This window comes from Branchiostoma belcheri, unplaced genomic scaffold (assembly GCF_001625305.1).
Source record: "Branchiostoma belcheri isolate BF01 breed outbred unplaced genomic scaffold, Haploidv18h27 scaffold48, whole genome shotgun sequence".
NCBI classification, from domain to species: domain Eukaryota; kingdom Metazoa; phylum Chordata; class Leptocardii; order Amphioxiformes; family Branchiostomatidae; genus Branchiostoma; species Branchiostoma belcheri.
Genome location: NW_017804109.1, coordinates 853,988 through 869,394, shown reverse-complemented (window position 1 = coordinate 869,394; position 15,407 = coordinate 853,988). Strand labels below are relative to the sequence as shown.

The 15,407-nt window shown below is 45.9% G+C and overlaps 1 protein-coding gene and 1 pseudogene across 1 annotated transcript; both read left to right on the top strand.

The window, feature by feature from the left end:
• The first annotated feature begins 4,988 nt into the window (after positions 1-4,988).
• Positions 4,989-8,060, top strand: LOC109479317 (annotated as a pseudogene).
• A 2,418-nt stretch (positions 8,061-10,478) lies between these two features.
• Positions 10,479-14,679, top strand: LOC109479374 (methyltransferase-like protein 9). The gene is made up of 7 exons (XM_019781332.1): positions 10,479-10,728; positions 11,419-11,609; positions 12,033-12,111; positions 12,599-12,729; positions 13,130-13,317; positions 13,764-13,870; positions 14,441-14,679. The coding sequence occupies exons 1-7, from the start codon at positions 10,621-10,623 to the stop codon at positions 14,567-14,569; spliced, it is 933 nt and encodes a 310-aa protein (XP_019636891.1). The 5' UTR covers positions 10,479-10,620; the 3' UTR covers positions 14,570-14,679.
• The last annotated feature ends 728 nt before the right edge of the window (positions 14,680-15,407 follow it).

Here is a 15,407-nt window from a genome sequence, read left to right as displayed (position 1 = left end):
ATAGTAAGGGTAAGCCGCAAAGCTTTGGAGCAGTTGAACTATACATAACCCTCCGTTAGAGGTGCGACCGTAAGAGTTTCGAAACTTTTGACCCGACCCACACATTGGCGTACTCTCCCGGAGGGGGCCTCCTAGTAGTACCTTCATCGATAGCTGTACTCCGAAGTTTAACTGCCAGCAACAGTTTGGTAGCCCAACCGAAGGACCGCAATCTACATACGAGTCCAGAGTTACGCGACCTTGAGGTTAAGAAGCAAGACTGTGAACCACTTCGCCACCACACACTACTGACTCACTACTGTAAAGGCCGAGGAGAGTTTGAGAGTTAGTTGGAGACCGTCGCCTGTGAACCATGAGCTGTTGTGGTTGCTGCGAGCGGGAAGAACCTCCTCCGATCACACCCGGTAAAAGGGTAAGGGGCTACTGTATTTAGAACCGTGCCTATCTAGTTCTATGCTCGCCTCCACCAGACCTTTCTACGGGAATACGGATCGTAGAATTCGGCAAAAAGGAGAGTAAAGTTGGCAGCCTTGGAGTTTGACTGGCCGCGCGGCAAATGTTCTCCTTCGGAGGGAGAGAAACAACCTTCCGCGGCCGAACTCCCCTGGCGAATATTCTCCTATATATAGCCAGCGTAGTTAGTCTGGCAGAGACTAGTTCTGTGCCTGAATATATGTTAGTGATCATATTAGGATCAGATACTGTTCTAGATAGCCTCTATCGTATCCAGAATCATGCCTATCTAGTTCTATGACTGAATGGGTAAGGGTCAGCTGAATAGTGTCTAGTCTATCGTATCCAGAACCGTGTATACTACACATAGTAGTTTTAGACGTATGACACCGCTTGAACTTTGTACCCTGTCTTCCTTATTGTAGTGCAGTAAACACCGACGTTGTCAAGTTTAGTGTAAAAAAACTTCCAGGTTACCAACGGGCGACCTGAGATAAGTTGTGTTTTAGCAGTATGAGGAATTATTTTCAAGGACAGCTAACAGAAAATTACACAAAAACAGTAAAGATTTTATTTGGAATCATTTGGGTTTGATATAGTGCATATCATATGAAATCCCCAAGGCTATTTTCACCTCACCTCACCAGTCCCATAGCTGTCCGGTGTCAGACGTAGCCTTAGGGCTATTTTAGATATATAGAAAGGTACAGCCGGGACCGAAATTTGAACACGCTAACCCTGCACGTGCGATAAAGTGGCCCCGAATACATGAAAAAGTAGGTCGAGATTTTGATTTGCTTTCTGGCGACATATAATATTGTTCTGGGTCTCTTGTGATCAACGCCTGCAGCGCAGAGCTTTATATAGTAATACCCAATCTAGGCGCCTCCAAGCCAGGATATTATCCTGTATGTCCTTGCTGAAAGCAAGCGGAGATTGCAAATACCTTTAAGAGACCTTACATGTTTAACATACCCGTAAAATATCATTCACATGCCTGCGAAGACGTAATCCACAGCTAACCGTATAGTAGCCTGGAGCTACTCTCCAAACAGATTATTATTTTGCGTGTTTTTTTTAATCGGGCTTGCTTTTTTGTACAGGTATCTTTTTTGTGCCAGCCCAACGTTGTGTATGCATTTGTGTGGGAGAAGATCTGTAGAAAGAAAGAAAGAGTGTGTGTTTGTGAATGTGTGTGCTTGTGTGTGTGTGTGTTTGTGTGTGTATTTGTGTGTTTGCATGTATCGGTGTGTGAGCGCGCGCGCGCGTGTGTGTGCATGTGTGTATGTGTGTGTGTGTGTGTGTGTGTGTGTGTGTGTGTGTATGTGTGTGTGTGTGTGTGTAAACAGCAAAATACATACATGTACTGTGCATATCTTGCCTGGCAGGGAACATACGTTTAATCTCACCAAAGAATTTCTTACACAACTTTTTAAACCCTTTGTCGACGGTCATCGACACAGCACACCATCGCAACAAATGCATATTGGGTTTTAGCCGTCTGATCTGAAAAAAAAATCCTATTAAGTTTTGAATATCTTGCAGGAAGGTATTTAGGACACGACGTTCAAACGTTTTGTCAGCCGTAACTGGCATAGTCGAGATCCGTTTGACCAAGGACATTAAAATATCCTTGATATGACTGACGTCATCAACGGTTGCTATGACTACGAAGGCTTACGAAGATGCGCAGACGCCGTGAAGAACAGATCAGAACCCCGGACGGCCCAGAAGTGACGACTTGTTTTTTTCCGATCCAACAACCGACACGAGATGCGACTATAAGAGCATTTAAGCGATCGCCGCATTGAAGCTAGCCTGACTAAATCGCGCTCCTGGCGGCCGCCGCCCTAGGTTGCCGCCCCCCTTGGGGTGGGGGTCATTAACCTCCGGCCGAGAGCTTGTGTACACAGGCTACATTGAAGCCTGCCGGTAAGATTTTGTTTGTTTGTTTGTTTCGCATAACCGGTAAACAACAAGTAATTTTCTGGATGAAATCATGGCGCTCATTAATTTTCATCTCACCTTTGTGGAAAAACAAGAAATTTTGTTGCCATCTAACAGTGGCCGCCATACCGAAAATGGGCTAGATTTTGGGTTAAAAACAAGAAATTTTGTTGCCATCTAACAGTGGCCACCATACCGAAAATGGGCTAAATTTTGGGTTAAAAACAAGAAATTTTGTTGCCATCTAACAGTGGCCACCGTACCGAAAATGGGCTAGATTTTGGGTTAAAAACAAGAAATTTTGTTGCCCTCTAACAGTGGCCACCGTACCGAAAATGGGGTAGATTTTGGGTTAAAAACAAGAAATTTTGTTGCCATCTAACAGTGGCCACCGTACCGAAAATGGGCTAGATTTTGGGTTAAAAACAAGACATTTTGTTGCCATCTGAGTGTCTCGTTCCGGCATGTCAACAGACATCTTAGCCCATTTTCGGCATGCTGACCACTGTCAGATCAGCTGTTGTTTAGTCTTTTACTTTGATGCAGTGATGTGTTTAATTCCTTTTACATGTCAAAATTTGAAAATGTAGGAATCTTGTTCTTCGGCCCGCCTGGTTGTTTTCGCCCTATCGCATTAGAGTTTTTAGAGGATATCATCCATAAAATTTACTTGCTGTGGCCTTAGGCATAGCACACAAGTCTTGTGCAGTAAACAAGCTGAGGAAGACCAGGCTGTAAGGGCCTCCACTCGCTACTCGAGGCTATATCCCGGAAGACGTCCCTAACCGAAGCTATGTATCCATTTTCACAAGCAGGAGTCAAATCAAATTTCCCATCGCCGAAGAGTAAAAAAAATATCTTGTTTCCCTTTTCATTCTTTCAAAATCAGAAGAAAATCAATGCAGGCGTGGATGTCAAACATAACTTTTCCTTCCTGTAGCCTAACTATCATATTTGCTATGTTATAGAGGTTTATACTGGCCGGGCGTACATTTTTTTCTTTCTTTCTTTCTTTTTTTTTATGACGAATGGCTCGATGAATCAAAAGATTCATTCATATATTCACCTATCCACCCACTCACCTATACATAAAGTCAGTAGTCGGACGTTTATCCAGGTTTCATTCATTCATTCTGTTAGTTAACATGCATTTTATCATCACTTCTTGACTGTAAAATTTGCCATTTTACATCATACATCAACAACTGACACCAAAGAGAAATTACGATTTAAAAAAAAATAGGGGCACTGTTATTGGAATCATGTATTATACTGAACTAGAAGAATAATTTGCATGTATTTTTTCCAGGCCACGCAGCGTCTTTGCCAGCCTGAGAAGCCTGCAGCAGTGAATGGACGAGGCTAAGACAGCTGTTCTCCCCAGCAGTCAGTAAGGACTGTACAAGACGAGGACATTTTGTTCAGTTTCACTAAATTTACTTAATTCTGTACCTGTATCTGTATCTGTATAGCCGGTATAACCGCCCTTCGGCGTAACACACCAGCTTCTGTATCTGTATAGCCGGTATAACCGCCCTTCGGCGTAACATACCAGCTTCTGTATCTGTATAGCCAGTATAACCGCCCTTCGGCGTAACACACCAGCTTCTGTATCTGTATAGCCAGTATAACCGCCCTTCGGCGTAACACACCAGCATATATGTTTTAACTGTTGTATATGTTTTCTGTCTTCAAGAAGAAGGCATTTTGTTCTGTTTCATGATTTTTTACTTCATTCTAACTAATGTATATGTTTTCTGACCATCATGTTTAAGGAAATAATTGTTCTAGCAGTTTTGGTAGGATGCACAGGTTTAGACACGACATGTTTTCCTGGGTGCGAGATTAAGAAGTCGTGGGGACACTGCGCTGCGTATATGGTTAATCCAAATCAGCCCTTCTACAGCGCTTGCTTCAAGTGCACCTCGCAACAGCAACAGCAACAACAACAACAACAACAACAACAACATGCCAACTCCTCTCAGCCGGCCCCACCATGCCTCCCTGACAGACCACTAGTGGGGGTTAGAGGGTTCAAGTTCGGAATTCTGTCAAAGCTGCGACCGCCTAAGAATAATATGATCACCGAGCTCTCCCTTATAGAATGCGGCATCACAGATTTAGATCAGGACACTTTCGCTGCCTTTCCTAAACTGAATCACTTGTACCTCGACCAGAACAATCTGACCCACGTGAAGCGAAGCTGGTTTAATGGCTTGATGTTCCCCCAATCGTTAAAAACCCTGTCCCTTTCACACAACCACATAAATAACATCGATCCGAAATGCTTCCAAAACCTCACGTCCCTGCAAGGGTTGCTACTTGACGGCAACTCTTTGCAAAGCGTCCAGCCGCTTTGGTTCCATGGACTGAAAGTATTAGGCTATCTATCACTGAGGTCCGCCTCTATCAAAACCATTCACCCAGAGGCATTTCAGGCACTGAAGCTACGTAAGTTAGACTTGAGCAGGAATTCGCTGACATGTCTGTCAAGCGATTCTATGAAGGCGCTACAAAATTCGCTGCAACGTCTTGAACTGAGCGGGAACGGATTGCCTCCTCTCTCTGACGATCCTGTGTCCTCGGCGATGACTTGGCACGTCGACTACCGGCGGCTTAGAAAAGACAAGTCAGGTCCCGTCGACGTCGTTTCAGTGAGGGTTAACGGGGAGATTTTCTGTATCGCAGAAGCTTACCTGTTGAAGCGAGGTCACTGGCTTGCGAACATGAACACCATCGAAAAGCTGGCTGAGAAAGTTGTAAGCCCAAACTATCTATGCGGTCCACTCCTGTCGGTGAATGCCGGGGCAGCTGCAGGCAGGTACGAACTGCCATTTGTGATGGTAACAGTCAGCAAAGACGCGGACAAACAACGTAACGTCACACACTGGTGCAGACATGCCTGGGAGGATGCCGGCAGCGTTAGAGTAGCATTGGGGAGAAACTTGACTCTGAAGATCGTTTCCATGGCCGTAGGCGAGTCTAACAAAACTCCGATTGTTGCTGTGGTCCTTTCCGATGTCTCAGCCGCGCGGGTGGACAGGAACAGCACTTCGATTTCTTCATCTGAGAGTTATGGCAACAGGAGCATTGATGCCGCCTTTGGTAGCGATGAAATGAAGAACGTAACGTGTTTTTTCAAGGCTCGGGGCGAGATGTACCAGCATGTCTTTCCCGTGCCTGTGTCCAGCACTTCTGGCAGCGGCCTCGCGTGCGAAGAAAATAAGAAGAGGACGGCGACATGGACAACAGAAGAGCCCCAGACCCGCCCAACAAGACACAAAGACACGCAAGTTCAGCCTGGACCAGACCAACTCCTATAGCTACACAACTCCAGCTGTAACGGTAACGGTACGGCGTGGGGAGAAGCGCCCCCTACCGGGCGGTATGGGTATCAGCACGACGCTAACTGTCGTAGCCATTGTCTTGGTAACACTGCTTGCGGCCGCATGCATCATCATGAGGGATCGGTACGGTTGGAAGGGCGCACAGGCGCCACAAGGACCGGGCCCGCTGGCTGTAGTGTCCACCAACCGATGGATGATCAGCGGAGAAAACAGTCGAGCTGTGGACGTCAGTCATGACACGACAAGCCCAGAAACAGGCGCGGGCACACAGGATGATGCTTCACCTGCCGGGGACGAGATTCCGGAGTACAGCGCCATCCCTGACGAGCACTTCAACTACTACAACACACGTCAGTGGGTACAGCATCCTTACTGGGAGATCCCAGATGATTACAACGAGTACTACAACACACAGGAGGTACAGCACCCTTACTGGGAGATCCCAGATGATTACAGCAACGACTACAACTACTACAACATACGACATCAGCTGGATACGGTACAGCACCCTTACTGTGAGATTCCAGACAGTTACTTCAACTACGAGAACACACGACGGCCCAAATCCCTCCCCCCAACATCCAGTCCACACGATGATGAGTATGAGGAAGATGATGATGACACTGTACGTTTCTACGCCGCCGGAGCTGAGGTGGTCCTTCCTTCATCATCCAGACAGGGCGGCAGGCATCCAGGCTACGGCGCAGCCGCTCCAATGACAGCAGCCCGAAACAACTACCGAACTGTACGCCAAAGGAAGGCACATGTTGTTAGACCGTACGGAACTCTCCCCCGAATCCGGTCAGACCCACGGATACCCGTACGCCAGAGAGTGGCGCACGTTAGACCGTACGGCACAGCCACTCCAATGACAGCAGTCCGAAACAGCTACCAAACTGTACCAAACCAAAGGAAGGCACGCGTTAGACCGTACGGAACTCTCCCCCGAATCCGGTCAGACCCACGGGTACCCGTACGCCAGAGAGTGGCGCACGTTAGACCGTACGGCACAGCCACTCCAATGACAGCAGTCCGAAACAGCTACCAAACTGTACCAAACCAAAGGAAGACACATGTTAGACCGTACGGAACTCTCCCCCGAATCCGGTCAAACCCACGGATACCGGTACGTCAGAGAGTGGCGCACGTTAGACCGTACGGCACAGCCACTCCAAAGACAGCAGTCCGAAACAACTACCAAACTGTACCAAACCAAAGGAAGACACGTGTTAGACCGTGCGGAACTCTCCCCCGAATCCGGTCAGACCCACGGATACCCTTACTTCAGAGAATGGCGCACGTTAGACCGTACGGCACAGCCGCTCCAATGACATCAGCCCGAAACAACTACCAAACTGTACCAAACCAAAGGAAGACACATGTTAGACCGTACGGAACTCTACCCCGAATCCGGAAAGACCCACGGATACCCTTACTTCAGAGATTGGCGCACGTTAGACCGTATGGAGTGCGTACAGCAGGCAGATACCGAGCCAGAGATCTAGCTTCGGTCGGTAAGTATGGCAGACCACGGGACAGACTGGTCCAGAGGAGAACCCTGTACCATAACCCAGCTGCCCACTCGACGATGGCGGCCACACAGCGCCCGAACGTGAGATACCAGGCCGCACACGCACTAAGGAACAGCAGAACACGCAAAAACATGTCGTACCAAGAAGCCCCGCATGTGCCTATCACCGAATCTGAAGGTAATGTCCTGACAACATGCCAGGAGGGTGCTGCAAAAGGCCAGATATGCAGGTCAAAAACATTCAGCAGTGACGTCCCAAACTCAAGGATGAAGCCGTCCAAGAACAAGGCAGGCCATCGCCGCCAAAGTATTTAGTATCAGCGTTAACAAGACTGGCAATGAAAACATACATTGCCATGGCGACGGTGGCTGTTGTTAGGGTTATTGTTTGCATGGTACTGCCATGACTTCATGATTTTGAGGAAGACTTGGTAGTGCAGTTTATTAGATCACTCCTACCCTCCCCTGAGTGTATAGTGAACGAGCCCCGGGGTCACAGACAGGGTTTCCCAAGGGTTTCCAGGAATGTGTGTCAGCAAACAGAGATGGGAGACATTCCATGACTGTAGACAAAATTCCTGTACAATTCCTAGAATTCTTGCAAACTGCAGACAATACTGTAGCATTAGGCTCCTCCCAGAGACGTCGCCAAAAATGCAGCTCCAAGCTTTCAAGGGCCCACATTTGGAGGTCGAGGAATATTAATTAACGTTATCTGTAGGTGCTTTGTATGTTCCCGTGTTTTAGTTGTTTTTCTTGCTCCCAGGAACTCTGCCGTGTAGTTTGTGCAGTGACCGAAATTGCATTTTATTAAAGGCATCCAATGCGATTTCAGAGCAGCAAAACTGCAAATATTCTGAATAAGGTAATCTTTATGATATTGACACATACTGCTTCACATTTTCACATTTCAATCAGTATTTCATACCTTTGGTATTTAAAACTGCAAAAACAGGTCCCAAAATGAGTCGTTATATTTTATGGGGGGGGGGTACCCTGAAAATCAACCAAGGGCCCTTCCAGTAACAATTTGCTATCAGAATTTTGGATATTTTTGCTCCATGAGGGTTACTATATACTGGGATAGTGTTGTTTCAACTCAGTATGTAGATAAATAACTAGAATATTGACTTTTAAAAAATCTGGTTTCCAAGCCCTGAAAACTGCACTGGATGCCTTTAAGACACTATTGTACATATTATATAAAGAACCGTATAGAAGCACATTGTATGTTATCGGTAGTGGTGTAAAACAGCGACTCCAATGTCAAAAAAACATTGAAAATGGTTAAAACTTTGGACGACGATGATAATGGTGTGAGTGCGCAACCTAGTGGCGCTTGCAGTAATTACATATTTTCAAATCATTACTGCTCAAGTTAATGTATATCGAGTATTTCTCTCCGGTTTACGTCATTTGGGAGTAATGAAGCAAAAATAACTGTTAACTAAAAATAACAAGATATCGATGTACGGAAAACTGGTGCATTTCTAAAATAGATTTTCTTGTTAAGTAAACAATTTCAAGAGAAATATGTTCAACGGTTACAAACATGTTTGTAAATATACTGAATATGTCACCTTTTATATCCGCTTATGATGTATGGGTAGACTTTTGCTTTGCTAAGCTTTGCTATTGGACTGGAATAGTCACGTGACTGTACTAGTGCACCAACCAGTGAGTTGTGTGTGTTTTTGAATAAACATTGTTGGTGTCAACACTTTTAGTCTCGTGTGTCTGAATAGTTCACATGACTTCAAACCTAAGCATATAGGAAATAGGGATATACCTGACTAAACGTAAGCAAGGTATTCAGTAGAATTTTACACTTAGTAAGACCGGACCGTCCAAGCATTGCAGTAAATTAAGGGAAAATGAGGCATCAATTATGCAAATCAAGACCTAATTTGCGTCATTGCCAATAAAGAAATCATACCTTTCTGACGAAAGTAAATAACGTCATTTGGATTTGTGCGCTGGTAGTGGGGACATCTTGCGGTCTGTGTTATTTTTGCAGCAAATTTTCCTGCATAAGTTTAGGATCATCATCATCTAGCCTGAGTGTCAGCTAGAAATCGGCCAAGGGGAACATCATTGGCCAGAGGAGTTGGCTTGCCGGCAAGCTGGACCCTCTATGGCCGGCCAACTCCTCTGGTCAATGATTTTCCCCTTAGCCGATTTCTACTATTCATTCAGCCTGCAAAGGAGTCTGGTGGAGACTAAGTGTCAGCCTTGTTAGCTTTCGTCCGCTCCCTAAGGCCATGTTGATTTGATTATATGGATGACATCCTCTGGAAAACCAAAAACTGATATGAGCGTGCGAATAAAAAAAAGTTTGGCAAAGAAAAGTTGCTTTCATTATGAAATCTACGTGGTCATGAAGGTTGAACAAATGACAGGGAGTCTCAGTATGGTATAGCGAATAATATCTACTATTCAAATTCATTTCTTTGTATTTTCGTCATTTTCCTTGAATTTAGTCTGTCTAAGATATTGATATCGTTTTCCAATATATGTACAGTATTTTCTTTTTTTGCAAATTACGGTATATATTTGCTCATTTTGCAACTACATACTAGTTACTAGTACTGTTTTGTACAATTTACAGTATGGTTGAAAACTTTTTTTTTTGGGGAAACGACCGAAAACTCATGCGCGCGTGGATGTCATCCATATAATCAAATCAACATGGCCTAATAATATTAAATAAAGTGAAAGCGTTGCCCAAAAAAGGCAAACAAAAAGGTGAAAGTGCTCCCGCTGGGACTCCCCATTACGTCATCCCTTCCCGACATGCCCCACGCAGGTATTCCCCGCTCGATCACTTCCGTATTTACACAGTTTCTCGTTTGCGAGTCGTAATAATTTTTTTTCGGACCCCGTACTTGGGCGTAGCCCGTTTTTTTACTAGTCTGAGCTTCGCCCTGAGTGTTAGAGTTCAAAGGCAGCATCTTGGTACTCCTTTTAAGGCAAGGTTTGGTTTGGCGATTCGGAGTTTTCCAGTGGAGCAAGTGTTGACGTAAAGTTGGGCACTGGATAGCCTAAAAAAACTGGGGGATTTTGGGGGTCTTCAGGGTCTTTGGGAGCTTTTATTTGCTATTTTCTGATTGCATATAGACAACATAGCTGGCCTGGTTGAATTACCACCGTTTTTTTAGAACTGGGGTAATCAGAAAACAGCCGAAGACCACCAAACCCCCAGTTCTATAAGGCCTGCTACGGAGGCTAGGCACTGGAGATCTAGGACGGAAGCCGCCTCACCTCTGCTCTGTACACCGAGTGCTGGGAACGGAAGAAAGGAACCCGTTACTTCGGTTCTTATTCAGCCGCCCTGCCGCTGAAATGTGGTCCAGCAGCCACATACGGAACCCGCTGGCCCGCTCCCTGTACATGCAGGCCGTCAGGCAGGCCGAGATCGAGGAGGAACTGAGAGATACAAGATACGAGGAGGTGAGACCGCCGCGCCCCCCTCCCCCTTCCGGTTTCCACACATGCAGAAAGTCTCCACCAGAATAACTACGCTGGCTAAGAAATGATAGAATTTCGCAAAATAGGGAGCGTATTTAACCTATTTGTTACCACTATAGGGTTTCCTATGCCCTCGGTTTGACCGTGTGTAACGTTAATAGATCTGAGATTCTCGTGGCCAGATATAAACCTGGGCCCCTGATAGGGACGTCTAACACTTTCACTTGTAGTCCCTATTAGAGTCTAAAGGTCTGGTGGTGGGTGAGGCAGCTTAACAGGTGTCATTTTGAAGCCTAAACCAATAATGAAGTAATGCTGATGTGAATTTTTGGGCCTGTCCTTGGTGCTGAATAGGGTTCCAATGTACTGCATAGGATGGCCACAATGCAAACATGTGGAAAGATACCCTGATATACAAGTGTAAAAGTAAACAGAGAGTGGAGGAGAGACAGAGGGCAGCCCTGTATGAGAGACAACCTAACAAGCAAACCTAGTACAAATGTACTGAAACAAACTGCACAAGATCGAGAAAAGACTGGAGTCACTCAAGGGAGGGGTATCTCTGTAGGAATAATAACACCCTGGAATTATGTTTATGATGAAAGTAACTCAGAGGTTACATACTAGTACAGGTGTTTCCTTTTCCCAAGTAACAAGCAAATGTATTTCCAGTGGTACTCCTGTGATGTCAGCCTGCTCAGTGAGACCCTGCAGCCAAAGTACCTCCCTCTTCACTTCGACACAGAGACAGAAGAATTTCTGCAGGGCAGTCGCGAGAAGTCTGACTGGGTCTTCACCCAGATCTTCCACTCGGTGGTCTCCACCCTCCTCAGCATGTTCGTGTCGGTCACATCCATCAATGGGTAAGTTGGTGAAATCCAGGGGAGGATAGGCACAGATTGGAACAGCTTCTACGTTTTCTTTCATAATATTTTGTTTTCTAGGGTATTTTTTGTGTGGAATGGCAGAAATTAATCTTGATTTGATTTCATTTGGTTTATTGAAATTGTAACAGTGCAATACATGTGGGACACAGCCAGCTGTTGCTGGTGTTGTGTCCCACACATAGAAACAAATACAGGACAGACAATACTCATTTCTACTTGAGTTAAGTGGGGAAAGTTGTGTTAACTTAAGTGCCTTTCACAAGGACACAAGATCGGTGGCATGTCAGGACTCGAACCCGGGACCTCTGGTTCCAAGTCGAGCACTCTGCCATTGTGCAACATGACCCCACTTGACCTTGCTTCAGATTCATATACTCATATCCCCGTTTCTCCCTTTAGCTGGCTGGGGCGAGGCTCCATGTTTGTCTTCTCACAACAACACTTCTACAAACTCATGAGGATCTCGCCTGGCTGGCAGGTAAGCAGGGCTCTGGGCTTTCTCTCTCCTTTGCAGTAGGAAAACATTTTTTGTATCATCATAGCTGGTATAACTGCCCTTGGGTGTAACACACCAGCTTTGCAGGCACACGGCCCTGCAGCGACTAGATATATTAACTGAACATGAAAGATCATCTGTGTCGGTACAAGTCATTATGAAATAAAGACTAAACTTTCTCCGCCAACACTGGAATGAATTGCTCCCACTTACCCAAATTTCCGCCTGACTCCTTCAACCTTGTTTGCGGAATGGACCCGTCTACTGTTGGAATGTGAAGTCAGAGACATGTGACCGTAGTAGTGGGTCATACGTGCCAGATAACTTGTGTCTGTGAGCTCTAATGTAGACCGCCTCCTTCACTCCTCTTGCAAAGAAGTCCTAAAGTCAAATTTGGGATAACTCTCAATTCATTCCAGTCTTGGCAGAGAGAGTTTAGTCTTTATTTCATCATAATCTTGTGTTCCAGGCCCAGAAGCTGCTGGACCTAGGTGCAGGGGACGGTAACGTGACCAGGGTCATGGCAGGTCACTTCCAGGAGGTGTTTGTGACGGAGCAGTCACCCCCCATGCGGGAAAGGTTACAGGAGAGGGGGTACAGGTGAGCTGGGGGGACAGAAGGGGGGTTATAGGTGAGCAGGGGGGTAAGCTGTGTGTGGAGTAGGGGGACACAGGTTAGCTGGGTGTATGTGTGAGGGAGAGGTGTGGAGTAGAGTGGGGGGTGCAGGTAACCTGTGGGGGGTACAGATAAGCTGGATGTTGGGGGGGGAAGCTAGGTGAGACAGCTTAACTGTCTCTTGATCATATCTCCAAGAAGATCTTTGGGTGGCAAAGTGGCAGACCAAGTGGCAAGACAGTATCCAAGAGTCAAGACATTGTCAGAAATTTGTGCATAGGAGAAGGTTAGATGGTCACAATCTACCGTTGTAATCTTCACTGCAATCTTCAAGGACATTTTTCAGCAGGAAACCGACTTCCCTTTTCAATCTCCTCTGTCGCAGGTTACTTGACATAGAAGAGTGGCCGACGGCGCAGTCGGGGTTGACCTACGACCTGATCAGCTGTCTGAACCTGCTGGACAGGTGCGACAAACCGCGTACGGTTCTGGAGGAGATTCGACGCTCGCTGTCGCCCGACGGCCACCTCATCCTGGCGGTGGTGCTGCCGTTCAGACCATGTGTGGAGTCAGGTATGTATGTATTTTATATATGTGTGTGTGTGTGTGTGTGTGTGTGTGTCACCCCTTATATTTACGATTTGGGTCCTGGAGGAGATTTGGTGCTCGCTTCAGACCCTGTGTGGAGTCAGGTATGGGGCGGTAGTGAGACAAGTTTTCTGTGTAGCTGTAACCGCCATTTAGCCTCTGCACACTGGAAGAAGCCACACAGGCGAAACCTGTCGTGTGACAAGCTGAATAAAAGTCCTTAACGGGAACTACACATGTATGCGGCTCCAGATGTCTTACTGAGGGACAACTGTGATGTGCTAGATGTCGGTTAGCTTGAGGAATGAATCCCTTCTACTATATAAACCTTCGACGTAACAAACAAGCGGCTATATTACACTGAATGACTTGTTACTCCAGACATTTGCACATCTGATTGTAAGCGTGATTGATTGTGAAATATTTTCCAGGGTCTAAGCTGGTTGACCCTACAGAGGTGCTGCCTGTGGAAGGGAAAGGCTGGGAGAAGCAGGCCAACAGTTTTGTGGAACAGGTTCTCACACCCAGCGGGTTCGAGGTACAACTTTGATTCAAGTCCTACCAGTGAAAATGTTGTTTTAAGACATTTCAAGCCATGAATATGCTTGTGTCAATTAAGTCCTACCAGTAACTATCACAAAATTTCATCTGTGTTGGTAGTTACTTTTGATCCAACACAAAGTTTTCTCACCTAGAACTTTTGACTTGTCACTCTGGACTTCCTCAGTAGACTGACCCAGTGAGGCTTGTCATGTGACTTCTTTGAAGTGCGGTGTCGCTCAATGCAAGGCCAACTATTTTTTTTGGCAACTTCTAGGCATAGAGCTAGAGGTATAGAACTGTAACAGCAACTCTTCTCCCTGAGTCAGAAACATCATGATTGAGACCAGCCCAATTTCTCACAAGTAGTGAGGACTAACTGACCCAATAGGAGAAGCAGGGGTTACGAGGCTGGTCGGGAAAAGTCTACTGAGGAAGACCAGAGTGACTGTTCTAAAGCTCTAGGTTTTGTGTTGGATCTAAAGTTTCTATTCTAAACATGGTTTAGACCATTCATTGTGGATCACTGCAACTGCCATTAAACTCATCCTATATCTTGTATCTTCAGGTTGAGACATTTTCCCGGCTGCCGTATCTGTGTGAGGGGGACCTGTACCATCCATACTACGTCCTACACGACGCTGTGTTCGTGCTCAGAGCCACAGAACCGGGAATTGAACAGGACAACAGAGTCTGAGGGGAAATATATACTAGAGTGGAGTCATTCCTCAAGCTGACATCTATCACACCACAGTCATCCCTCAGTAATTGCCTGGCTAGCAAACCTATTTTAGTCCTACATTCTCTCCACTATTTCCATAGAGGATGTAGTGCAGAGAGGATGTAGGACTTGGCACCTAAAATACACATGTAGGTTTGGTAACCTCATTAAGACATCTGGAGCTGCATAGTCCCCATTTAGAACTTTTATTCAGCCTGTCAGGACTTGTTTCACCCTGTGTGGCTTCTTGAAATGTACAGAGGCTAAAGTTCACAAAGTTGTCACTTTTGTACTTAACCATTGCATATTGCGCTAGTTAGCTTGAGGAATGAATCCACTCTACTCATCCACTATACACATTTTTTGTGGGGAAAGTTTGTACAGTAAAATCTGTACAAGTGACCACCTTTAGGTGTGGACCATCTGGCCATTGTGACCACTTTTTGATGGTCCTTTGGATGATTTTTCCCATTGACACAGGCGTTGAGGATCCTGCCTATAGTGACCACCTGTCCACATAGACCAGATTTTATCGGTCCCCTGAGTGGTCTTCTTGGACGGGTTTGACTGTGCAGAAAATTTGGTGTGACCTAAGAAGAGGGCACATAGCCTAGATACCAGACTGTTTCCTAGGACGTAAATTGTTGTAAAATTTAATTTGGGGCGTGTTGACCCGGGAGCCAAGGAGCCAGCCTGTGTTGTCCCTGGAAACAGTCTGGGTTCCAGGCTAGAGGGTACTTTTAGGTAGGATTTTGCCATGCTGTATTTTGCAAAAATGAAAAATCATTCATCAAAACATTCCTGGATTGGGGTC